This window comes from Pipistrellus hanaki, assembly GCF_964339955.1.
Source record: "Pipistrellus hanaki genome assembly, chromosome: 14".
In the NCBI taxonomy this organism is placed as follows: Eukaryota; Metazoa; Chordata; class Mammalia; order Chiroptera; family Vespertilionidae; genus Pipistrellus; species Pipistrellus hanaki.
The window spans coordinates 47801430-47826861 of record NC_140516.1 but is presented as its reverse complement, the minus strand read 5'-3'; the positions used below and the strand labels follow the sequence as shown (position 1 = coordinate 47826861).

At 49.8% G+C, this 25432-nt stretch overlaps 1 protein-coding gene across 2 annotated transcripts in view; it reads left to right on the top strand.

Annotated features, from left to right (window-relative positions):
- The window catches only part of GFRA1 (GDNF family receptor alpha 1), a 177601-nt gene that overhangs the window by 56795 nt on the left and 95374 nt on the right, over nt 1-25432 (top strand). Inside the window, exon 4 of one of the 2 annotated variants that reach the window (XM_084903606.1) lies at nt 460-474. The exons of the other annotated variant lie outside the window; for it this stretch is intronic. Coding sequence (XP_084759732.1) covers nt 460-474 — 15 coding nt within the window. The remainder of the gene's footprint in view (nt 1-459; nt 475-25432) is intronic. 2 annotated transcript variants of the gene reach the window in all.

The window sequence follows — 25432 nt, the reverse complement described above, 5'->3', positions numbered from 1 at the left end:
TCAACCTCCCCGACCCTCAGTGACCCCTTCCATAAAGTGAGCATGATCGCACAGCCTGCTCTACAGAGGGTTGTGAAAACGAGAGTGTTAAAAATATCAACCACCTGATTTCATGCCTTTACTACGTCACGGGCAGTGTTCTGAGCCCTGCAAACATCAGCCACAATGTGTTTAATCTTCCCGATACCCCTGTCTACTTGTGGTTGAGAGAATGTCAACCACAGAGTTAGTAAGTGTTGAGCCAAGGATTCAAGCCAGGGCGGTTTCGTGCCAGAGCCCAAGCTCTTAACCACTGCTTCCGAGTTACAGGAACTACGTATGCGTAGAGTGCTTAAGCAGTCAGCATACGCTCGCTATGATTATCGTCATGGTCATGGTCAACATTATTATTAATTTCTTTTTTTCTCCTCTCTCTCTCCCCGCCCGCCCGCCTGCCCTGTTTCTCCTCCCTCCTGGCAGACGTGTTTCAGCAAGGTAAGGTCCCTGCCTTCTGCCTGCTTTCCCGTTGGCTGTGCTGTTTGGGGAACCAGGGTGTATAGTCTGTGTGCAGAGGGCCACGGGGCTTCCTGTTCTCTCTGGACATGTATGTCACGGGGGCTTTAGGAGGCAAAATGAGGACAGCGGCCTGCAGTGCCACCCTGCCTCCGGTTTCCCTCTGGACCATGTTTGGGGGACCAATGGGAACGGGACAACCGGGGCAGGGACGTTGGGGACCCTTCGTGGCGGAGCCCCTATCAGGTGGCAGAGCGCTGTGGGACGTGTGATGGGCGAAGAGCAGGTGTCTCTGGAGGCGGCCAGGCGGAGTCCCCATCGCTCGGGGCTCCTGCGTGAGGTCTAGCTGAACTTGGTCAGGGCTCCCTAGGCTGGTTTCACCTGGGCATTTCTTTGCCAATCAGCTGTGCCACTGTCCTGGAGGTGTGGGCAAGACCACAGCTGGCTGGTCGCTGCATGCCCTCCAACCCAGGCGTCCCCCACACCTCTGACTGGGCCTGGGCCAGAATCAGGGCCAGGCAAGGGCGGGCAGTGCCTGGTCTGTTTGGCCAGCCAAGGTCATGTGCTCTGGGTGCTGGAGTCTGAATGCTCCACACCGAATTGTGTGTGTCCTCATCCCCATATAGGATGCAGGGCCCAGGGAGACTCAGGGGCATGACCTTGTTGAACCTGCTAGACCTCCATACAAGGGGTCCGGTCTCATTCCCGTTGTTATCGCAGGCAGAAGCTAGTGGGCAACGTGGCGGGGAAGAGCTGTGTGTGTCCAAGCTGGGAGGTTTGTTGGTAGCGCAGTCCGCTGCGTCTTTCTTGAATCCAAGTCTGGCTCGGAAGAGGAGCCTGGTTTAAAAATATATCCAAGCTTTCCATAAATAGCTTCCGCGTCCTCTTAAAGGCTTGCTATTTCCACAACTATTATTAACCCCCCCCCCCCCCCAACGGCCTGCTCTCTCTGATAAAAGCTCGGTTGTGGGCAGCAGGGAGGGGACTGTGGCGTTGTCTTCTAAGAGTCTGCAGCCAGAGACCTGCTTTTATAAATAATTCATAAATCCCAGCAAGCGACAAGTAATGCGTTCCATTTGGCTGGAGACTGACAGATGAGCAGAACTGAGAAGGAGCCGCGCCCGTTCGCGTCATGAAAGGGGCGCCATCGGGGCCCTTGGCTGCAGTTGTGTGTTTTGTTTTGTTTTTTCCTGGACAGATTGGGAGCTGGGGGGGGGGGGGGGGACGCGGTACTCTGGGAGGGAGGTGGGTTGTTTGCTGAGGACCAGACTGCCAGCACTGCCCAGAGCTGAATGGCATGTCCCCTTTCGAGGCACAACACGATTGCATTTTGACCGTCTTTCAGGAGCGTGGGAGCATCCCTGGTTGTTGTCACCGGCATAAGAAATGGCCTATCAGACCGCCTCTGTCAGGTTGGCCTTCTTGTTAAATCCGTCATGCCGTGTGATGGATGGCATTTGCCTGTCAGTAACAGTGATATGCAGAGCAAAAGTTATAATCATCTGCAAATCACTGGCTGGCAAGGCCTAATAGCATCTTCCAGAGACGGAAGCTGCCAGCCACCCAGTGCCCTGCGCGCTGGCAGGTGGCAGGCCCCTTCTAAGATACTAGAGGACCAGTGCACAGAATTGGTGCATGGGGGAGGGTCCTCTCAGTCCAGCCTGCACCCTCTCCAATCTGGGACCCCTTGGTCCGACTGCAGTTGGACATCCCTCTCACAGTCTGGGACCATTGGCTCCTAACTGCTCACCTGCCTGTCTGATCGCCCCTAGCTGCCTCTGCCAGCCTGCCCAGTAGCCCCTCACTGCTTACCCTCTGCTCCCCACTGGCCTGGTTGCCCACGAAGCCTGCTGTTCGGTCGTTACTGTGAGGGCGACCTGAACAATTTGCATATTAGCCTTTTACTAGTATGGATTACTAGGATTTCAAACTGAGAGAATGAAACTGGTGCCTGTGAATTATTTACATGGCACCGGCCTTGGAGGATCCTTTCCTGTGGAGAGACTTTCTCTGAAATGATGGCAAAGGACGTGCCAGCCGGTCCCCCCTCCTCTTCCTTTGCTTCTGGCCACTCTCGCTGTGAAATTAATGCTCAGGAAAATGTGACCGTAAAAATGCACCAGTGACAGTCACATCGGGCCAAGACAGAGGGTTCTGTGTCTCACAGACAATCCAGAACATGACTCTGCCACATCTTCTGAGATTGCAACTCTGTCCCGGAATTGGGCTGTTCCCTTGAAACCCGAGGGGCCCTGAACTGGACTGGAAACCAACCACCAGACAACCATGTGGCTTTGGATGAACAGAAGCCACAGGGCCGTCTCTGCAGCCCGTCCACACGGGGCACGTCTGAGTGGCTCTGGCCTCCTGGGCGTCCAGGCCCTGCTGGCTTTGGCTTGTCCAAGGATGCCTGGGCCTTCAGGGGAGCTGAGATGCTGCTCTGCGAGTGTGTGCTTCCGGCAGGGAGTGCGTGCGTGAGGGGACCCCGTGCCTGTGCAGGCCGCTGTGCACCGGGGCAGGCGGGAGAGGGAGGCAGGCTTGCCAGCGGACAGCATCAGACATTCTCAGAGGAAGCCGGCGTTATTGCCTCTGGATTGCATTACCTTTTATTTCGCTGCAGATCAATCTTGTTATGGCAGGTGACAGTGTAGCAGCTGCTGCTGGGCCTTTCCCCGCCGCCTCCGTGCTGTGTGCTCTTTAGGTTCTTTCATCCGTAAATGCCTCTCGCTGTGCCCGGTCGACCCAGGGCGGGAGGGCTGTCAAGGACAGGGACCCGCAGCTGGGCCCGGGGAATGCGGACGTTCCAGGACCGCATTTTCAAAGAGCCTCTGTCGACCCACATTCCCCGCTGTCCACAGAGCTCATAGCCACTGGATGGCTCTCAGGAGCCCAGAGTGCCGTAGAATTGCTCTTCGCCTTCTCCAACTCAATTGAAAGCGCTCTGTGCGCACACGTGTCTAGCATCTCTAGTGGCAGAGCGCTTTCGGGCCGGTCCTTTCAGAGTGCAGCCGGGGCCGCCCACGTGCCTCACTTGAACTTGCTGAAGCACCCTTTGAAGGCTCTCCCGCGGGCTCAACCTTGATTCTGGAACGGAACAGAAGCCGAGCAAGCGGCCTGGGAATCCAGCGGTGCCACTCAGCAGGGGGCTTGAGAGCATAAGTGGGCGCAGCCTAAAGACTGTGCCATTGAGTTAATTCTCCGCTCTTTCCCGCGCACTGAAGTCCCTCCTAGACTCTGAGCTCGGAGTGGTACAGCCTCTCCCCCACTCCGTTCTCTCCTGCAGCTGGGATCTTGCTAGTGGAGGGATTTTTCTTCCAGCCCAAGTAACTTTTGATTGCGCTGTCTGTTTTGCAACCAGTCACTGCCACGCACCCTCTGGGCCGTGAGGAGAAGAGAGGGACAAGACAGCAAATGCCCTGTTCTCGAGGAACTCACAGCCTAGCTCGCAAACCAATCAATTCTAGCCTTGGCTGGTTAGGCTCGGTGAATAGAGCATTGGCCTGCAGACTGAAGCGTCTCCGGTTCCATTCTGGTCAAGGGCACGCACCTTGGTTGCAGGCTCCTTCCTGGGTCAGCCTTGGTCGGGGCATGAACTGGAGGCAACCCAATGGCTGTTTTTCTCTGCCATGGATGTTTCTCTCTGTTTTTCCCTCTCTCTTCCACTCTCACTAAAAATCAATGGGAAAATATCCTCAGGTGAGGAGTAACCACAAGAAATAAGTATTCTAGAGGGATGCTTGTGATGAAGAAAGTATCACGGGGCGGTGTGCTGGAGGCTGGGAGGGCCACGTTAGAGGGGTGGCCAGAGAATGAGAGGAAGGACCAGCTATAGGAGGGCATGGGGCCCAGCAGGGGGATGTGCGAGGGCGCAGAAGTGAGGCAGAAACACTCCAATGTTGCTGGGGCTTCTGTATGTGCGGAGAGAGCTGTGTGCAGTGCATAAGCAGAGGGGAGCAGGAGTGGCCGTTGGGGGACTGGAGGAAGGAAACGGTGGTGAGTTTTAAACCTAAGAGTGACCTGTTCTATTTACACTGATCCCCTGGTCTATTGACACTAAGCTGGTGGCGGTCACATGCACAGGAACAGGGCATGAGACATTAAACCAGGACCAGAACTGAGCGCTGAATGGGCTCGGACAGGACTGGACCGGACTGGACCCTGCTCCCAGGCCCTCATTGCTCCCCCCCTGGGTCTCAGCCATCCTGGGCAGGGGGACCCACCCAGCCCCATTCCCAGCAACTCGCCGAGCTTTCTGCTCGCTCCCTGCCTGCAGGGAGCCTTATGCCCTGACTTACACCTCCCCTCCTGGCAAACGATGCTCACCGAGGGCCTCGTTAACACACTCCTCCATGGGTGTTTAGGTTGTAGAAAGCCACTTCTCGCTAATGCGTACACACATGTGTATCATATGTATGACAAATTCCTACAGATGTGTGTTAATAGGCGTAGGAGACTTCCGTGTGGCTCCCAACAGGGGTGCTGTCGCTGCGGGGAACTTGGCCCGGTGGCCTGGCCTGGTGGCCTGGTTTTCCATCTGTAAAGCCAGAGGCGGGGACCCCCTGAGCCTCTGGCTGTGCCTCCAGAGTGAGCACGCACAGCCCCGCTAAGGGCTTTGACGCGTGAGAGAGGTGCCCCTGGCGGCTGAGGGCCCAGGTTGAAAGAATTGCGATTTCAGATGTGTAACTCACTCACCGTTTGGAAGTCCCAGCTCTTTCCCACACGGATGAGTGCTGGCACCCACCATGGAGGGCACTGCCTTTTCTCATCCGAACAGAAAAATCAATCACAGTTTGGTTCCTGGCAGTCCAGCCCAGCCTGCTAATTGCTGGGGCGGGCGGTGGTGACAGGGACCAGGGCCCTTCAGCACCTGCTTGACTTGAGCTTCTGTGTATTTCAAATGGATCGGCTGAGCTGCTGGGGCTGGAGCTGAGGTTTGCCCAGCCACTGCCCCAAACGCATCTGTTACAAAGATCTGACCCTGCAGCCACGAATTATGGTCCCTCTGGTCATGTCGTACACTGTGACATATTGTTTTCTTCCTGCGTGTGGGATTTGCGGGAATAAATTAAAGCTAGTGTTACCATTTCCAGGTTAAAAAAAAAAAGTTCCACATTGTCCTCGGATGGTAACTAGCAAATGAGAAAAAGGCGTTCACATTTTTATGGTGGCAAGGGGTCCGTTCCCTGGACTCATTTCCTGCATGCGAACATGTCCTGGGGACGTAGACCATCCCCCCACTTTTGTCCAGAGTCAGTAGAACATTCAGAGGCATGTAGGAAACACATCCATCTTCCCAGCACACACGGAACAGCATCGCCATTTAATTCAACTGAGACCCACGTTGTGAGCATGCGGGAGGCAGGAGGAAGAGGAGAACACGTTTACATAATCTCATTCTCCAGGAGGCTCAGCCCAGTCCCCGTGGGCTGCGCGGGGCCGCCCACTCCGTTCCCGGTGACCTGGGGGTGGGCTTCTCCTTGGAGCACGTTCGCTGTGTACCCGCTCTGATCACAGGGCGTGGGTTGGGGGTTTCAGAGCCTCTCTGGTCTGTAACTTGATTTTCAAAATTGCCATGCGTCAGTAAAGTGGGGAACTTTTAGATTCCTTTGCTGAGGTGGTTGCTAATAAGAAGAGCAGTTGGTCTTTAAAAAAATTTTTTTTTATTGGAATGATGATGATGATGATGGTAATAATGATAATAGTAATAATAATAATAATAATAATAATAATAATAATGATAATACCAACATTTTTATGCCTCCAGCATTCCAGGCACTGGGACAGGCATTTTATGCATTTTTTCTTTTTCCATTGAATCTGCCCTCACATTTTTATGAAGTAGGTATTACAGCCAATAATCCCACTTTACAGAGGAGAAAACTGAGGCAGAGTGGAATCGATATGATGATGGTTATAGAAGTAGTGAGTGGTAGAGCCAGGATTTTTTTTTTTTTTTTTTTTTTTTTTTTTTTTACTTGAGAGACTTTATTCTACAGAACGGTTTTAGATTTTCAGGAAAAATTGGGAAGACAGTACGGAGAATCCCCACATACCCCACACCTCGTTTTCTCTGTTATTAATCTTACATCAGTATGGTACATTTATTAAAGCAATGACCCGGCGTTGATGCATTATTATGAACTGAAGCCCATAGCTTATTTCGATTCCTTTAGTTTTTACCTAATGACCCCTTTCTGTTCTGGGATCCCGTCCAGGTTTCCGGGTTATCACAGCACACTTAGTTGCCATGTCTCTCCGGCTCCCTAGGCTGTGACAGTGTCTAAGACCTCCCTTATTTTTGAAGACCTTGACGGTAGGAGTACAGGTGTTGTGAGGGTTATATTATAGGACGCCCCTCTCTTGGAATTTGCCCGATGTTTCCCTCATGATCAAACTGAGGGGATGGGTTTTGGGAAAGATCATCCCACTCGCATCACACATCCAAGGCCCTTACTAGGCACATGACCTATGCTAATGGATGTTGACCTTCACCGCTTGGCTGAAGCCGTGTTTGTCAAGCTTTTCCACTGCAGAGTCCCTTATCCTCCTGCGTTTTCCCAAGGAAATCCATGCAAAGCCTACCCTAAAAGCATGGGGAGGCATGCCCCCTCCAGCTCACCGAGGGAACAGTGTGTGCATCGAGGACTCCATGTGGGAGATTCGGCTCTTAGTCCTCCTTTATTACTTCCTGCAATCACTTATGTAGGTCATATGGACTCGTGGACATTCGCTTTATTCCTTGGGCTATAATGCAGCACAGTTGTATTGATTTGCTTGCTTTGGCCACGAGACACTCTTGCCCAGCTTTGTTCTAGCTTTGGCCATGGGGAGCTCTTTTTGCTGGTACCTTGTGGCCCGTCCATTCTTTTTTAAGCACTTCGGCAGTACTTCCTGTTTCAAAAAGATGCTCCAGGGTCATCTTGGATAGTTCCCACCTCCCTCCCAGAGGCATGCGTTTCTCTAGGAGTCCTGGCTGCTCTGATTGGAGAATGATATTAGAAAGCAGGTGTGGTTGTTGCTACTGGAGTGTCATTCCTGTTAAGCCCTCTCAGCTGACCGAGCAAAGAACTAGACCTGTCTATACGAACCTGTGTAAAAGCATATTCACAACTATTTCTAGATGTAACCAGGTGTATCTATACATATATGTATAGTTAGTTAGGCATGATGTCTCTAACTCTTATACATTATCACATGGGTCCGGATCCTTCTCGCTTCCTCCTCTTGCTGATTTGTCTGACCCCGCTCCCAAGGTGAGATCCCTGAGGCTGAGTTTGGAGAGTGACTGCAGGTGCGGCAGTGTGCCCACCTGACTCCTGAAGAATGGCTTTCATTGGGCCCCGCGTGACAGTCACAGATCCTCGACCCTTCTGAGTCCCAACAGGACCGCCCCGGTGCAGAGGGGGAGCTAATTGGCTACCTGTCTTAGTCAGTTCCGAATGCTCTAACAAAGTACCGTACAGTGTGGGGGCTCAAGCAGCACTTGTGTATTCCTCATGGTTCCAGAGGCCGGAAGTCTTAGATCAAGGTGCTGGCAGCCTTGATGTCTGCTGAGAGCCGCCTCCTGATTCATAAATGGCAGTCTCTCGCTGTGTCCTTACATAGCAGAAGGGGGAATGAACTCTCTGGGGTCCATTTGTAGGGGCACTGATCCCATTCATGAGGGCTCGACGCTCCTGATCTGACCATCTCAGAGGGTCCACCTCCTAATGTCATCGCCTTGGGAGTCAGGATTTCACATGTAAACGTAGAGGAGACACACTCAGTCCATCATGGTGCCCGTCTGCTTACTCACCAGGCCCAGGCTTGCTCTTGTGACTTCTCAGCTGGTTCTAGTTCCACAAGCTTCTCAGTGGGTTTGCACGAGCTGAGGCCATGGTGCCTTGTTGGGGAGTCAAGACATTTGCACTTTCTGGGCAGGTCAGGGACACAACTGATGAGTTTGTAGTCTTCCATGGTTGAGCGGTTAAAGCCTCCTACCCCATCCTTCGATTGATTACTGCTCATTGGGCTCCAAGACAGACCCATTCCTTAAGTCGCTGAGTTCGTCCCGGGGACCGATTATGAAGCTGTGAGTGTTTCCTGCTTGCTTGGCAGGAGGGTACATGGGAGGCTGAGCATGTTTATCCATTTGGGTTGGCACCACCAGCCCATTTCCCCCGCTTCCTCTCTCTCATATCCTTTCCCAGATGCCTGGGCTGGTGCACTGTCCCCTCCAGGCAGAGAGGATGGTCTCCCGGGGAGGCCTGCCTGTGATGGAGACTCTCATCAGCCGGCCGATGGGGGTGCCTGTGGAGATAGGCGGTGCCCATTTGCCAACACCCTCTGGTAGCTCTGTGCACCTGGTCCCCTCCAGGCCAGCAACCAGGGAGTGGGGGGCTCTCGAACCCCATGATGTCCGGGAGCTCTACTCCTGTTGTGTTTGGAGCCTGGTTTTCTGGAAGTCACAGAACATTACAAACAATTGTGGTTGATTCATTCGAATGTTTGGTTGGTAGATGAAGCCATCTTTTGGGAAGCATTTTGCCAGTTGATAGAAATTTGTTCTTTGGACTTGACAGTTGGTTTGATGGCATGCTCCCAGGCTGTTGGCGAGATGTGGGCACGCCATTGGAAAGCAGTGGTACTCAGTAGATGTTCGATGACTGAAAGTGGACATGAAATAAGGCTCAGAGGAATGAACATTTTGTGCATGGCTGGTGTGTGTGTGTGTGTGTGTGTGTGTGTGTGTGTGTGTGTGGACTGTACATGTTTGACAGTCTAAGTTCTATAACAAAGTGGAGATGGAATGCTGGCCATGTAATAGATGCTCCTGTTATTGTCCATCTTGTTTCCTATCCTTGCGTCCTGAAATCCTTTTCCATCCCATGCCTTCACCACCATTTGTTGTTGTTGTTGTTTTGAAGGACAGTATTTGGACCTAGAATGAGTCAGCAAACACTCAACTGCTTGGGTTTGTGCAAGGCATGGGCAGGAGCATGGGAGATTTAGCAGACACTGTCCTTACCTTTCAGTGGGTTCTCTCCCTGTGCAAGAGCGACTCACAGAGGACTGGGGTCCCTGGGGAAGGGATCGTGCCCTGGGAGAGGGGGTTTTGAAGGAGGCAGAGGTCTGAGCGGGCAGGACAAGGGCAGGCCCAGGCATGGGTACAGTGTGGGAAGAACAGTCTGAATGGAGATGGAGACAAATACAAGCATAGTGCTGTATGTACCGGGCTGTTGAGGGCGCCTTGAACCTCACAGGCTGGGTGCTGGGATTCAATGGGCCTGGTTATGGAGCCTTCACCACCTGTTGATGGTCAGACACCTCAACACTCCAGTATGATTGAAAAGATTTTATCTACCTAATGAATGGTATTGGTTATTGAGCTTTCCCATTTTTTTATTACTCGTTTTATTACTTCTTTTGCTACTCAAGGGTGACCAATCAGCCAATCAGCATTCCTCATCAGCACAGTGGATGTTATGCCCTGAGTTGATGAAACTCCAGTCCATCAAAAACCCAGCTTGATGTTTAAGATAGCTTGAGCAGTGGTGGGGAGGTGATTTTAAAAGCTAGGCAGCAACGTTTAGTCTTGGTCTAGGAAGGTCAGAAAAGCTATAAGAGCTCTGTGAGCTGAGAAAGAGCATGCGCTGTGCGCACAACAGAACCGAGCTGCAGGCTGGCGGCAGAGGATACAGACGGCCTCTGCTTGCTTAGCATGTGCCAGGCACATGCATGAACTCACTTCCCCCCAGAATAATCCTATGAGGCTCATCTATAAGATCTATCTCCCCATTTATCCCCATTTTTCAGATGCTGAAATCAATCAGAAAGCTTGAGTAGTTTGACTTTACTCGACCTTTAGAAGGTCTCCCAGCTAGTGAAGGGCTCAGTCTGAGTTCATACACAGGCAGTTGGACTTTGTCTGAATTCTTAATGACCACATCACACAAGCCGTCTTGGAGGGACCAGGAGACCGAGGTGGGCTCACCGATGGGTAAGATAGATAGTGCTGTGATCAGGCCAGAAATCCCAACCCAAACCCTGAGAAATGGAAACATATGTTCAACCACAACACTTGTGTACAGGCTTTACAGCAACAGCCCAGTCAGCTGCCTGTCCCCAGGAAGGAGAAAGGATCACTGCTGTGGTATTTACATGGAACGCAATGCTACTCAGAAATAATGAGAAGCAAAATGTTGATACACACAGCAGCGTGGAGGGACCTCGGGAACATTATGCTACTGAGGACACCCAGTGTGATTTCATTTCTCTGAAATTCTTAAAACTAATCTGTGGACGGAACTCAGCATGTCGGTCGCTTCTGGGAAAATGGGAGTGGAGATTGACTTGGAAGAGGCGAGAGGAACTTTCTGGCTCCTAGTAATTCTGTCTTGATGGGGGCTTTGGCCTATACAGGTATAAGCATTTGTTAACGCTGAGAGAATATGCCCTTAAGATTTGTACATTTTACTTATGCAAATTTTACCTTAAAAACAAACAAACCTACATACTAATATTGAATTCTGGTTAATGATGTACACCCAAAGCATTTAGCGGTGAGCATACTGATGTCTACAGTATATTTTGAAATGCATCTAAACAACAAAAGTGGGTTGATGGATGGATAGAGGGGAGGATAAATGGATACATATGTGGAAAAGCTGGTATAGCGCCATGTTAATGGTGAATGGAAGTGGTCGGTGTGTGGGTGCTCATTGTAAATTCTTTCAGCTTTGCTATGTGTTTGAAATCCTTGTAATAAAATGTTGAGGGGAAAAGAAGAAATCCCTGGTGAGGTCCTTTCTGTAGACAGAGAGCGTGTGGCCAGGGAACCGTGAAGGCACAGGCCAGGCAGAGGCCGGAGGGCCCAGAGAGGCAGGGCCTGGGCTTCGGCTGTGGGACTCCTGCTGAGGGGCCTCCAGGGGCTCCGGGTGAGGGGTGGGTGGAGGGAGAGAAGGCTCTGGACCCGCTGATAGTTTCCTGGCATTTATCCTCTCCCAGTTTTGGAGGCTAAAGGTCTGAAATCAAGGTGTGCGTGGGGTCTCCTTCTCTCTGAAAGCTCTAGGGGAGGATCCTTCCTTGCCTCTTCCAGCTTCTGGAGGCTTCCAGCAAGCCTTGGCCGCCCTGGACTGTTGGCTCGATGGCTCCAGTCTCCTTCATCATCACGTGGCCTTTTCCTCTCTGTGTCCCCTTCTCATCGCAGGAGGACACCAGTCATGCATGGATTTGGGGCCCACCTATTCCAGGATGACCTCATCTGAACTTAGTGAGCAAACACCCTGTTTCCCAGTCAGGTCACATGATGAGGTTCGGGGTGGACATGAATTTGGGGGGACACTCTTCAACCGTGACAGGTGGCCAACCAATTTGAAGGTCCCCAAATGAGAAGAGGGTCTTGTGGGTGGAGGACTGGGGCAGGGGAGAGAGTAAAGGGCTGAGAGATGGAGGAGGTCTTGAGAGTGGAGAAGGAAGTCCGTTTAATTTGGAAAGAGCAAGACACGGGGCTTGGGAGGGAAGAAAACATGTCGGGTAGGTTTCCCAGGAAAGACTTCTCTACCCACTTATCTCCTGAATATCTTCAAGAATTAAAATGTAAATCTCAGAAATTAAATCCACCAGCCAAGTGTACACAGAGGAGGCTTTTGCCGGAGAAACAATGTGGTTCGTTTTCCCCTCCTCAAGGGCCGTGGTGGGAAAGTGTGTCGGCAAGCGCAGGTTTTGCTGGAGACGGATTAAGGCTGGTGATGAGGGAATCTCAGCAGGATTGCAGGTGCGGCTCTCATAAGCCCACCAGAGTTCAGCTCCTTATCTGGGGCTTATCCAAACCCGAGGCAGCCTGTTAGGCAGGCGTGGGGGCTAGGGACCTCCAGGCGCTGAAAGCTAATATCCTGCATCAGGAAACCACCTGCGAGGGGAGGGGGTGGAGGTATGAATGTGCTCTCAGAACGCAGGCCTGCTGTGGTTTGGGGCTTCCGGGCAGGGACCACCCACTCTGCTTTGGTGGGCGGACCACACGTTCAGCCCGTGGAGCCCCGAGAAGGAGGTCATGCATCCTTTGCTGCTCTCAGTTCTCACATCAGCTTCTGAGATCTGCCCCCAGGTGGGCCCTGGTTTTGCCTCCCTCCCTCACCTCCCGCACTTACCTCCCCAAGCCTTCATTTGGACTCTTGGACCCGTCATTGGAGCTTCCTTGGGCCTCAGGGCTCTGGAAGGTTCCTCCTGTCACAGGCTCCTCATTGTTGGGCAGTCTCCTTCTCAGAGCCTCCTGGCCACCCTTGCGAAAGCTTTGCACCCCCCTCGCCCAGACCCTGTCCCCCATTTCCTCGGGCCATTTCTTCATGGCGCGTGTCAATGGGTTCCGTTCACGTCCAGCTGGACCCGCAGACTCTGACCTCGTTTGGAAAGAGAGGGGAGATTGTCCTGGATTTAGAGTGAGCCCTGACATCAGGGACTAGTTGCCTTTGTAAGGAGGGGGAGAAGACCAAGCGAGACCCAGAGAGAAGGCCACCTGGACTCAGAGGCAGCATTTGGAGTGATGCTGCTACAAGCCAAGGAACGCTGGAAGCCACCAGAACCTGCAAGAGGCAAAGGAGGGTTCTTTTCTAGAAGCTTTAGAAGGAATCGAGTCTTTGTTATGATAACCTTCTGGCCCCAGGACTGTGAAAGAAGACATTTACAAAATTTTAAGCCACTGAATTTGTGGTCCTTGATTGGAGCAGCCCTGAGAAACCAACACAGTACTTAGGACCGTCGGAAATTACTTTCTTCATAGTTTTTTAATTTTTATTTTTTTGCTAACCTGTGCGTGGCCCATCTCTCCAGCCAGCAAATAAACCCATCGGATGCAGGGATGCACGGGCCTCGCTCTGTTTCTAATCCCTGCCTCCAGGGGCTAGAGGAGCACCAGGCACAGCACACCTGCTCGTGAATGTTTGCCCAGTTAATGGGACCTGTGAGACAAGCATTGTTGTCTTGATCTCTGGTAATGACACTGACACCCAGGGAGGTTTCTGAACTTCACGTGCCCTCTTTGGAAGAGTCAGGATTCAGGCTCAGGCCTTCTACTCCTCAGGTTCAGGTTTCTTCGGCCACGTCACAGCAGCTTGGTTGCTCTTTTGAGAGAACTATCTTTAGTATCTTTGCAATTTATTTTGAATTGCATCCCCACCTCCCCCGGTGCAGTTTCACACCTTACAAGTGGGCAGGACTGGTTCGGTGCGTAGCCTACCCGGGGGAAGGAAGTCCTCGCAGGCAGGGAGGCAGGCAGCTGCTGGCCCAGCAGCACCGCTAAGACCGCTCAGAGTCTCCTGGGGCCGGTCCGTGGAGGAGGGAACCGGATGCCGTCCACACCTCCGCAGGAAGGATGTGCATCTGCACAGCCTGCGGGAGGACGCACTGCTCAGATGGATTGTGGCTCTGAGGGTCACTGCTCTTCTCTTCTCCCCCCCAAAGGGGAAAACACCTGAGTTTGATTTCCCCCCAGGATACTCGAGCACATCTGGCGCGCTCATTAGATTTTATGGGGCACCTGCAGGGGGGCGTGGGGCTGGGTCATCTTGCAGATTTGATTCCTGATGAATCCTTACTGTCTACCCTTCACTCTCTCCTCTGCTTCTCAAGCTGAATTAATTTAAATCAGTTGTCCCTTTTGGCTCCCTAGAACTTTCTGTACCTGATTTTTTAGTCGTCTACCCTGGAGACTAATAGAGAAGCTGCTCTCCTTCCCTCGCTTTGTCTTCCTCCCCCCCCCCCCCCCCCCCGCCTCTCTCTCTCTCTCACACACTCTGGTGTTTTTACTTTGGTGTTTTGTCTTGTTTTGGTAAATAATGTACACACTGACAGTTATTTATTAAAGAAGTATGGTTTGATGGGCTAGCGTGACTGCGCTGGCTCTCATGGCCCACAGTGCCGTGTGGCTTCGGTTTAGTTTCCAGAGCAGATGAACAAAACATCTATTAGTATTACACTTGTTACTGAAGGGAGCTCTCTTCGAAGTACTTTTGTATAAAACGTGTCTTTCTCCTAGTCCCAATTTATTTTGGGGGTAAATAAAGTTTCTTTTGTTCTTAAGGGAAAAATAGTATCAGCATAGGTTTTCTAATATTTTCTTGGTTGTATAGGATGAAGCTGCCTTGGTTATATAGGAATGACGCTGGCTTTTGGAAACAAGCTAAAGGTTAAAGCTCATTTTACTACTTAAGGTGAGCAAGTCAGCCGGCGTGGTCCTGCTCATGTGGGTCAGGAGTAGGATATGGCATTGGGGTTAGCAGAATTGCTTCTCTGTGTTCTCCCCACTGCACTACAAGCTTCTTGTGGGCGCAACCCGTCTTACTCATCCTTTTCTCCACAGGGCCTGCTACACAGTAAGTATTGGGTGGATACTTGGATGAATGGATGGGTGGGTAGGTGGGTGGTTGACTAAGAGCCTTACAGTGAAGGCAGCTCTGAAAAAGAACTTGCCATAGAATGTAGAGAAATGGTCATGTGCGTGACCCCTCTGACGGTACCTAGCAACCTTCTGTTCTGTAAGGAGGCTGCTGGCTGTGTGCGGTCATGGCTTACATGCTTGAGTTGACCAACAGTTATAGTAAACCTTTGTCTTTTCTTACATTTTCCACATCCACTAGCGTGTGCTTGTTCTAAAATCTAGAAGAGGTAGAAAATGCATAGCTTAGTAGGCTGCCATTCAGAGGCCATGGGGGCTTTTTCTGGGCACGTCACTTAACCACGGTGTGATATCAGAAAGATCAGCATGAGTTTTCTCGTCGGTAAAATAAAGGGATTAGTCATCTTTTTGAAGACTCATCCTGCACAGGCTGTTCTTCTATCAAATGACGACTGCCAATCACTTCTGCTTTAATAATCCAAACCGTTTTATCCATCTTTCCCTCCATCACCTGGACTTCACGCCTCTCCTCAGTCCCTACACCCCAGGGACATGTTCGCTGAGGGTGGTATGTGTATTGGACCTCATTCTGGATGAGTCTCAGTCATCCTGAGATCGCCATGACTTGGGGGACAGTTCAGGACTGTGTAATTTCTGTGAACTTGCTTCTTGTTTAGTGATATGTGGGTTTCCGAAAAGTAAACCAGAATTTTTGGGGAGATTTTGAAGCCTTCCTTGAAAGGTTTCTAAGCCACATGTGCTGACCCATGACACCCTTTTGTGTGTCTGGTGGGGATTTCTCGTGGGGAGAGGCTCACCTCTCCTTCAGAAACTTTGATGCCTGTCTCTCTGTCTTCAGTCCCCCTATTAGCATAGACTTTAAAGATAGTATGATAGACTAAAGACGTGTTTGCATCCTCATTCCTGAAACTTGCAAATATGTTATGTTACATGGGGGAAAAGGCCTTCGCAGCTGAGAGAAATTTAAGGATCTTGAGAGAGAGAGAGAGAGAGAGAGAGAGCGAGAGAGAGAGAGAGAGAGAGAGAGAGAGAGAGAGAGAGAGAGATTTGAAGGTGCTATGCTGCTGGCCTTGAAGATTGAGGTAAGATTACAAACCAAGGAAAGTAGATGGCTATAGAGGATGGAAAAGACAAGGAAAACAGTTCCCTCCTAGAAAACCTGGAAGGAGTACAACCCTGCTGACACCTCAATGTTATAACTTCTGACTCTAAAATTGTAAGACACTAAATCTGAGTTGTTTTAAACTACCAAGTGTATGGTAATTTGTTATAGCAGCAATAAGAAGCTAATACACATAGGGAGGGCTAGATCCAAATACGGAAGGAAAGAGGGTAACTTGGGTAAGAGTATTATCATCTAATTATCATTTATGGAACATCTAATACATGTCAGACTGGGATGCACAAAGTGGGCATGCTGGATTAAAATAAAATCTGACATAGGTCTGTTCCTGGAGGAGTTTAAAGTTCTATAAGGAAGATAAGGCGAGTATAAGAATAATACCACAAGGCTGACATTGATCTGCCTGCAGAGGATGGGCGGGCCAGTCAAGCAGCTACTTAGGGCACCCATCCATCTGTAAGACGAGATAAAGCAACATCAAGCATGGCCTAGAAAAGACTGTACAGACTCTTCTTGCAAAGAGTTCGGGATGTGTATGGACAAAAATAATTAAGGAGTTTGGGTTAGGAAGTAGAACCCCAAGGAACTCCCTTCCTCAGTGAAGCTGGGTTTCACTGAACAGGTTTGCAAGCTTGGATCTAAGCTGAATCGTTTGGAAAGAGTCAAAAGATCTGAGTGCCCTGGTGACGATCCCTCTGACCCTTCCCTGACATAGCACTCTGTCTTCCCCTTACAAGAAGGCCAAGCTACTATTTAAGCCTATCAGTGTGAAAGACTCAGAATTTGCAGTCTGCCTGGCATGCCACAAATCTCGATCTGACTGCGAAAATGTAACAAAAAAAAAAGACAGAATAAATCAATAGGTCAATTGAAAGTAGAGAAAAAATTCTTCTTGAAGACACGAAAGAAGGCTCAATGGGGAGGTGTGTTCTAAACTTAACCGCGAAGGAAAAGAAACTATTATTATTTTAGTTCAGGGGTTGACAAACCATGGCCTGCCTATTTTTGTAGATAAAGTTATTTTGGAGCACTGCCACACCCATTCACTTAAATATTGTTTATGGCTCCCTCTGCACCACAGTGGTGGGGTGAATGGTTTCTACAAAGATTGTATGGTCTGCACACTGAAAACATGTATGGTCTGGCCCTTTATAGGACAAGGGTGCTACCCCCTACTTTCCTGTGTCTCCATAGCAGATATTTGGTCAGAAGCCATAATGAGTTAGAAGTTTCGGAAATGATTGTGAATCTCTTTAGGGAATTCAGATGAAGATGTTGATAGAGTGATGGAATGAGCCTACCATTGCTCCTAAACGCTAACGTATCTTCTTGATTCAGTCATGTAGCAAATAGTCATGCATGCCCTGGTACGTGTGAGTCAGGAGGCTAACAGTGGAATCATACAAAGAAATGCTCAGTGGTTTTATTTCAATTCTGATTATTGAGCTTTGATGGCGATAGGGTCATTCTCTATCAACCGGAACACTTAATTATTCAGAAGCCCAGGCCTTGATCCAGCTAGTTAGATATTGACAAGAGCTATAGCGGAAATTTTAATTAACCTTTCCAACTCCCTCTTGATCTCTCCAGGGTAAACCAGAGTTCATAGAGTGTCTCCTGGGCTCACCTGCAGAGAGGAGGGTGGGTTAAAGGTGACCCAGAATGGTGAGCTGAAGCCAGAAAAATCATTGGAAATGGCTTTGTTGTCTTGGTTTTCTGTTGGGAAAGAATTCATGGGGCTATTTTTAGGTATTCTGTTCTTATTTATCAGTCAACGTTGGCAATATTGATTTACCCAGCAGACCCACTCTGTAAATAGCAAAACACATTCATGGGAATATTTACAAACCACTCTCTGCATATCCAGCAGGTCCGGAGACAGCGAATTATTAGAAACTCACTGGCCATCTTCAAGCTCCTCATTTAAGGCTTTATAACGAGCTTCCTTTGGGTGGTTTGTTGACGGTGGTAAATGGGGCAGGTGGGGGCGTTGGCCATCTGGGAGCAAGTCTAAGTGTGAGACCCTCCCCGGGTTTAGCTGAGGGACTGTCTGCCCCCCTCTGTCCTCTCAGGTAGCAGAACACAGAATTTCCCCAACAAAAGCAGGATCTGTGTCTCTCAAGAGACGGGTCCTTCTCTGCTGGCGACATCAGGAAATACAAAACAGATGTGATTGATGCTGAGGGACTGGTGACATTTCCGTGAACTTGGAACATGAAGAGACCCTTTCTCTTTCATCTCCAATCTGTAGTTTATTCACTTCATCTCCCCAAAGTGTCTTTGCTTTTCTTTTCCTTTCAATGGGAAAGAATATGTTAATAGATTTTTTTAAAAAAGGATCAACTCAGAAAACCCCAAAGTCTTCAAAACCCTTTCTGTTTCCTTCCCCTCCCCAAACTTTAATAGCCCCTGGAGTGGGCGTGGAGATGGCAGGAGTCTTTTATCCTTTCCAAACCTGCTGTTTGCACAAGTGGCTGTTATGACTGCAGCAACATAATTGCTCTTAAAATGCCTCGATGGAAAAAAGAAACACATCTATTTTTATTTCTTAATCTTGAGGCTCCTTGGCTCTCATTTTTCCAGGCCACTTTAGTAACTTCCCAAAATGGGCCTGATGAATATGGTTTCCCAGCTTGATCAAAGAACAGCTGTGTGTGGTGGGGGTTGGCTGTGTGTGTGTGTGTGTGTGTGTGTGTGTGTGTGTATGTAGGGGAGCTGGGGAGCAATGACGGGTGGTGTTGTACAAAGGGTGTAAGGATTTGGTTCCTGGATGGCAGCTGTTTCTGCCTTCACTTGACTGCTTAAAAGCAAGCTTGAAGGTAGAATCCCACTTTCCAAGCCTCCCCTGGGCCTGCCTTTGTATCCCATGGCCTGTTCTCAGTGCCTGTCACTGCTTGCTGGGCTGGCCAGTTTGGATCTTCAGCACCGGGAGGGTCCAGCCACACTCCTGGGGCGTTCTCGGTGTTTCTGAGCTCTGCTTCGGAGAGGATGTGCTCAGGCGGAGGAGGGATGGACAAGAGCTGGTCAGCTTTGCAAGGGGATTGCCTTGGGGCAAAGGTGCCCAGGCGGCCTCTGTGGAGTCCCGGGTTGTACAGTTGGACTCTGTGGCTTCAGTCTGCAAGCACAGGCAGCTCTGCGTTTGCCTTGGATGGTTCCCTCACCTTTGCTAGATCTTGGCGTTGATCTTGTTTGAGATGACCCTGGCAGTATGGCTCTCAGGGGAACTGTCACCCCAGATGAGGTTTTTCCCAGGCTATTAGTGGTGCAGAGGGCATGCCTGCCCCTAACATCCGGGGCTCTGGGTAGGTGTGCAAGCAGAGGCCCCTGTCCCTTCACAGCCAAGAGGCCTCAAGACACCCCACCTACAAACCCTAATTTGGTTCTGGTAGGAGTGAGGATGTATTTGTTTGCATTGAGGGACATATTTCTGCCCTGGCTGGTGTGGCTCAGTGTGTTGTCCCAAGCACCAAGAGGTCGTTGGTTTGATTGACACCGTAGGGCACCTGTCCGGGTTGCAGGCTCCATCCCTAGTAGGGGGTGCGCAGGAGGTAGCTGATCAATATTTCTCTCTTCCTCTCCCCTCCTCTTTCTCTAAAATCAATACAAACATATATATATATATATATTTTTTTTTTTTTAAAGATAGATATTCGTAGCCCACTGGGACAAGGAATTGGGTGCCCGTTCAAAGCAAGGAATTTTACACCTGTGCAGGCAAAAAGCCCCAGATCTGTAAGGAGAAATGAAATTACCCCTCCAATGAAGGCGAGGAAAGAAAGAACTCCTGTGGGACTCTGCAGTGTAAGCCAGGCAGCACCTAACCCCCGTTTAACCGCAGACTACCTAGGACTTCTTCACACCGCGCTGATCCCTGATCGAGCAGTCCTTTATTTTTCCTTTTAAACACCTTAGCTCGCTTTAACATGCTTTCAGCTCTCCGGAGACTCAAAGAGACAGTCCAGTAAAAACCTGGTAATTTTCCCCTGTGGATGCAGCAGCGGCCCCTCTTCTCGCTGGGACTTAAAAAAGGACCGAGGTGGCTGAAGGATGCTGTCCCGTGCAGGGTGTCAGCTTCGCATCACGCGGCTGCCGGGAAGTTTATTGCTTTGTGCCAGAAAAGTCACTGTGATTTCATTTTTGAAAGTTGAATGGAACACTCAGAATAGACTCTCCCGATAATTATGCCTCTTATTCGGCAACATAGGGCGAAAATTTATACGGCCTATCAATGCGAAAGAACAGAGCCGAGGCTCTGGGCTTTTATGGTGATTACATCTACCTGTATGGGGGCTTTATGTGCTTACAATTTGAATCATTTATAGATGCACACTCAACAGAGTTCGAGCATAACTAGTACTGTGGGGTTTTTTTGCTGACTAAATGATAGGCAAAGCAATTTTCCACAAATGTCTCCCAGTAGGCTGTCAGCCCAGAAGCCTTGTAATATTGCTTTTTAACCTCAGCACTGGCAGCGATCCAGAAATTATTGCATTGATACCGAACTGTCTTGCACCAGGCAGTTGCCCTTTTCTCCATGGGCACCCCGTGAACTCTCAAATAGGTGCCAGCCCCGCCCTCCTCTTACCCTCCCCTACCTCCCCCCCTACCCCCCAGACAATCTTGTTTTCATTTCAGGAAGATCTTTTACCTGTCCTTGTTCAGCTGCAGGTAGCCAGACACACTGGAAGTTTAAAAATACAGCCACACAATTCTTTGGATGGTGTTATTATGCCTTTAATGCATTCAATTAGCATTCAGAGCTTTGTCACCAAATAAATGACGTGCCTGTTGGTGGCACAAAGGGGAAGGAGAGGCTTTGTGGTGGTGGTGGTGGTGGTGGTTGTTTTTCCTTTAGGCAAAGTCAGGCCCAGCCTTCTTTCTTCTTTCCTTCTCCTCCTCTCCCCTCCCTCTCTTGCTTTTACTCTCAGAAACTCTTGCAAATGGCTTTGGGGAGTTGGTAGACAGGAATCCTGTGAGTTGGAGAAGGTTTGTTGGGACTTCTTGGGAAGGAAGGAAGGAAGCACACATCTGCATACAGTGTCCTCACCCAGCGGTTGGGTGCTGGCAGCATTTGCTGGGTCTTTGCAGGGACCTGAGCTCCTGGGCCTGCGCCTCTATGGGAGCTCTGGAGAAAGGCGGGGATCCAGCTGCCTCCCACCTCCTGTCCGCAGAGCACTGGCTCCAGTAGACCTGAGATCCTGGGACCCCGCTGCTCTTGAACTCCAGCAAGAGGGGTGCACTGCTCATTTCTCCTGCCCAGGTCGAGAGAGGAGCAGACTGGTGATGACTTAGTGCCAGGATTTTGAGTTTGAACATCCATCAAGCTTTGAGGGCACCCCCTCTGTGTAAGGATGCGTGCTAATCACTTCACAGGGAAGATGCTTAGTCAACTTGTTGAGCGAAGGATTCTTCTCCCTGTCGGGTGGGCTGTTGTGCTCATGGGCTGTGCCATCTCTGAGTCTGACCCACCAATGGTCCTCCAGCTGCGTTCCAGTTGCTGTGCCGGGGTGCCCTCCCCAGCTCTGGTCCCCTCTCTGCCCCACCCAGGGCTCTCAACAGGCTTGAAATGCCTCCCTGGGGGGCATTTGTCTTCTCATAGAGAACTTCGTCCATCTTTACCTTCATCGCGAAAAGAGACCTTAAAAAAACCTCTGGCCTAATGCATTTGCCTTGACCTTCTCAAATGATGAGTGCTATAAATAGAGAAGTAGATAACTCTTACACATCCTGCGGCTCATAGAAAAGTCTGCCTTTTGCTTGGAAGAAAGCACTGCACTGGATAAAATTGGAAATCAAACTCAAAGCATTGAATACAATTGTGGAAGTCAATGATTTTACAACTTAACTTTTCTTATTTCTAGTGCTTAAGAAATGTTTCATTCTTCAAGTACCAGAGAATGAAGGAATGATGAATGGATGCATTTCAGAACCCATTTAAGTAATAATTCGGCTGTGATCTACACTTAAAGAAAATTAAACTTTCAAGTAGTTCATTTTTGTAGTTGAACATGTAAACGTAAGGTGACCAGACATCCTGCTTTTAGCGGGACAGTCCCAATTTTTAACAATCTGTCCTGCGTCCTGCGGCATTTTAAAAAAGCCCCGATTTTTAGAAAGATTCTTTTAAATCTTTTGGACTTCTTTAAAACGCCGCGGGACGCGGGACAAATTGTTAAAAATCTGGACTGTCCCGCCAAAAGCGGGACGTCTGGTCACCTTACCCAAAGGGAAAAACATGCTTACAGGCTAGCTGGGTGGGTTGGGGGATGGAGTGGAAGAAGGAGAGAGGGGTGATGCTCTCTAAGACCAAGAGGAAGACAAATATATAGAGGAAAGCACTAAGGAGCATGCTGGGGCTGAGGGGATGGGATTCCTCTGCTCAGGAAACAAGGCGTGTTAATCAAGGAAACCTCTTGGAGGAAGTGTTTCTTGAACTGCAATTTGGAGGAACAGAAGCATCCTGTCCCGTGTGCCTCCTGGTGAGAGCCACCCCCTGAAATCATTTCCCTTTGTTGGGGAAAGACTGGTTTATTCCGTGAAGAGGCAGAGCCAAGCCTCTGTCTGTAGGTGGACTCACTAACTGACCCAGGGAGCTTTAAAATACCCAACTGCTGCCAGGCTGGTGTGGCTCAGTGGTTGAGTGTTAACCCATAAATCAGGAGGTTGGGGTTCCACTCCCTGTTCCCCTCTCTCGTAGCCTGATAAGGTTCTGGGCTGCTTTGTTCCAGGGATATATGCTCTGAGAAGGTACACAAATTTAAAGTCCACCTAAATAGAACACAATTAAAAGCTAAGAAAGGCAACCCCTGTGTTCTTGTGCCAGACAAAATGGCTTATGGATGAGCTCCTTTATTGGATTATCCAAGCCACCAACTCCTAGGTGATTATGTTAATTAGACCTTATTAATATTAAAGGGAAGATAGCAATTTTCAGACCTGGGGAATTAGAACCAATCCTTCCATAAGGCTGAAGTCTTGGTGGGGCTCCCTAAACACCTGATCCATTGTATAACACTTACTCATTGTCTGAAGAAGAAACACAAGCAGGGACATTGAGATTTCGTAGTTGTCTGGATTTACTGGCTGAACAGGCACTAAAAATCCAAGGCTCTGGCCTCATGACCCCAAATTTTTTAATGAAAAGATATATACACACACACACACACACACACACATACATACACACATACAGACCCAAAATATTCACAGATTATTTGCATTCAGGAAGAGTTAAATCTTTTTTTTTTAGACTACTTGGTGCCTTTATTAATAATGCAAGTATTGCAGTCATTGTCTTTTATACCTCGTTGCCTTTAAAGCCCTAACTTTCATTTAAATAGCAGTTATCTGAACATGCTTATGTAAATGTCAAGTTACTTTCTCACTGTCTATCTATCTATCTATCTATCTATCAATCTCCTACCTAATAAAAGAGAAACATGCAAATTGACTATACCTCCGCTACACCCACAAGCCCCGCCCACAAGCCAATCATGGCCGCTATGCAAATTAACCCAACCAAGATGGCAGTTAATTTGCATATCCAGGCCAGAGCGAAGACTGAAGACCCCTAGAAAGAAGCCAAGTGCTGGGGAGAAGCAAGCAAGTGGGGCAGAGGAGAAGGAGGGGAAGCAGGCAGGGCAGCGACTGCAGCAGGAAGCCCTATTGCTGGAATCTTCCTGTAAGGGGCATCTAGTATATATATTTTAAGAGAGAGGAAGGTGAAGGAGAGAGAGAGAGAAACATTATTAGGTTGCCTCCTGCAGGAACATGCAACCTGGGCAGGTGCCCTGCCAGGGATTGTAACTGGTGACCTTTTGGTGCATGGGATGGCACTCAACCAACTGAGCCACACGGGCCAGGGCCTCATTGGGTTCTAACATTAGGGTTTCCAGGCTCATTACTGGTTCTTGAGAAAAGGACTGGGATGTGAACAGGTCCTCTCCAGCTTTTTGGGTAGCAATGTGAGGGGACATTATTAGCTTGAGGCCCACAAAGGGAGAAGCACTCTGATTTTGCTTAGAACTCACAGGAACTTGAGACAACCTGCCGTTAAAAAAATGTTTTTGTGTGTGTGTGTGTGTGTGTCTGTGTGTGTCTGTGTGTGTGTGTGGAGGAGTCATTTTCCTTATAAATACAGTAATTTCATTTGTGAGAGAGAAAAAAATCTCATTTCTTTTATGTCCTGTTCACCTGAAATGCAAATAGGAGTTTGCTTGCGATTAATTAAGCAGATGATAGATGGAAGTTAAAATGAACACTCAGCATTTCCCCTCGTCTGTATACGGAGCACAGAGATAATTGGGTGGGTGACAATATGGCATGTAAATGGGGATTTTTCTGAAGGAGCCTTTCTCCTTTGACTTCCCCAGAGAAGGAGGGGTTGGCCTTTCAGGCTCCGGTAATGTCTCAGCTGCAGGTGTAAACCCATCAGCGAGGGACGTGCCCTCGTTTAGAGGTGCGCCCGCTCCCCTGGCTGCTGGCAAGCCCTCGCTCAGTGGCGTGTCAGCCGTCGGGAGCTGCCACGGCCTCTGTGTGAGGCAGCCTGGCGTTCCTCCTCTTGTCACTTGGCTCCTTGGGGGGTCGCGGGGGAGTCGCATGTCATCACGGGGATAATGGAAACCTCATTGGCAAGTGGCCAGGTGGTCCAGAACCGGCCTAACTGCACTTGGACCCTCACAAGGCCCTCTTTCCCAGGGACTGTCGCTGGGACCACAGTGCCCGCTGCCACCCCCAGTGAGCACAGGAGGCTTCGTTCCCCTGGTGCCATTCCTGGCCCTGTGCTCCGAGGTTCTGGAAGATTCCCCGTGGTCCTTCCTCCCACAATGCTCCCTTCCCCCCCAAAAAAAGAATATGGTAAAATAAAATAAAATGGGTTAAAACTTCAGCTTATCTGGAGGTACACAGACTCCGTGCCTAGATATCAACTAGAGAGATTCAGTCCTGGGCAGGGCAGGGCAGGATGGTAGTTACAATAGCGACGATAGCCTTGTTGTCCCGCGAGTGTTCAGCAGACTCTGAGATGAGAACGTGTGTGCAGGTGATTCAAAGAAAGTTGCTTCCTGAAGACACTGGTCGGGAGCCGGGAAGGCAGGACAGGGAAGTGGAGGGAGCCAATGCAAGGCCAGATGAAGGCCTCTTGGGGGCATGAGGCACCTGTTGGAAGACGTGTCCCACCAAAGAGGCTCTCTTCTCTGCATGGGGGCTGGCTCCAGGGCCAGGCAGCTCTGGCTGCCTCCTGCCGGGGCCCTGGTTACACAGCCAGGAACCAGGTGAGCGAAGCGGCCATTTTTCCTCCTTTGAGAACTCCATCCAGGCTCACGTCAAGACAGGGAAGACGCACCGAGGGGGCCTCTTGTCTGTGCTGTGACCTCCGAGGAGACATGTCAGTTAGAACTGAGCAACCAGCCAAGGAGCCCACTGCC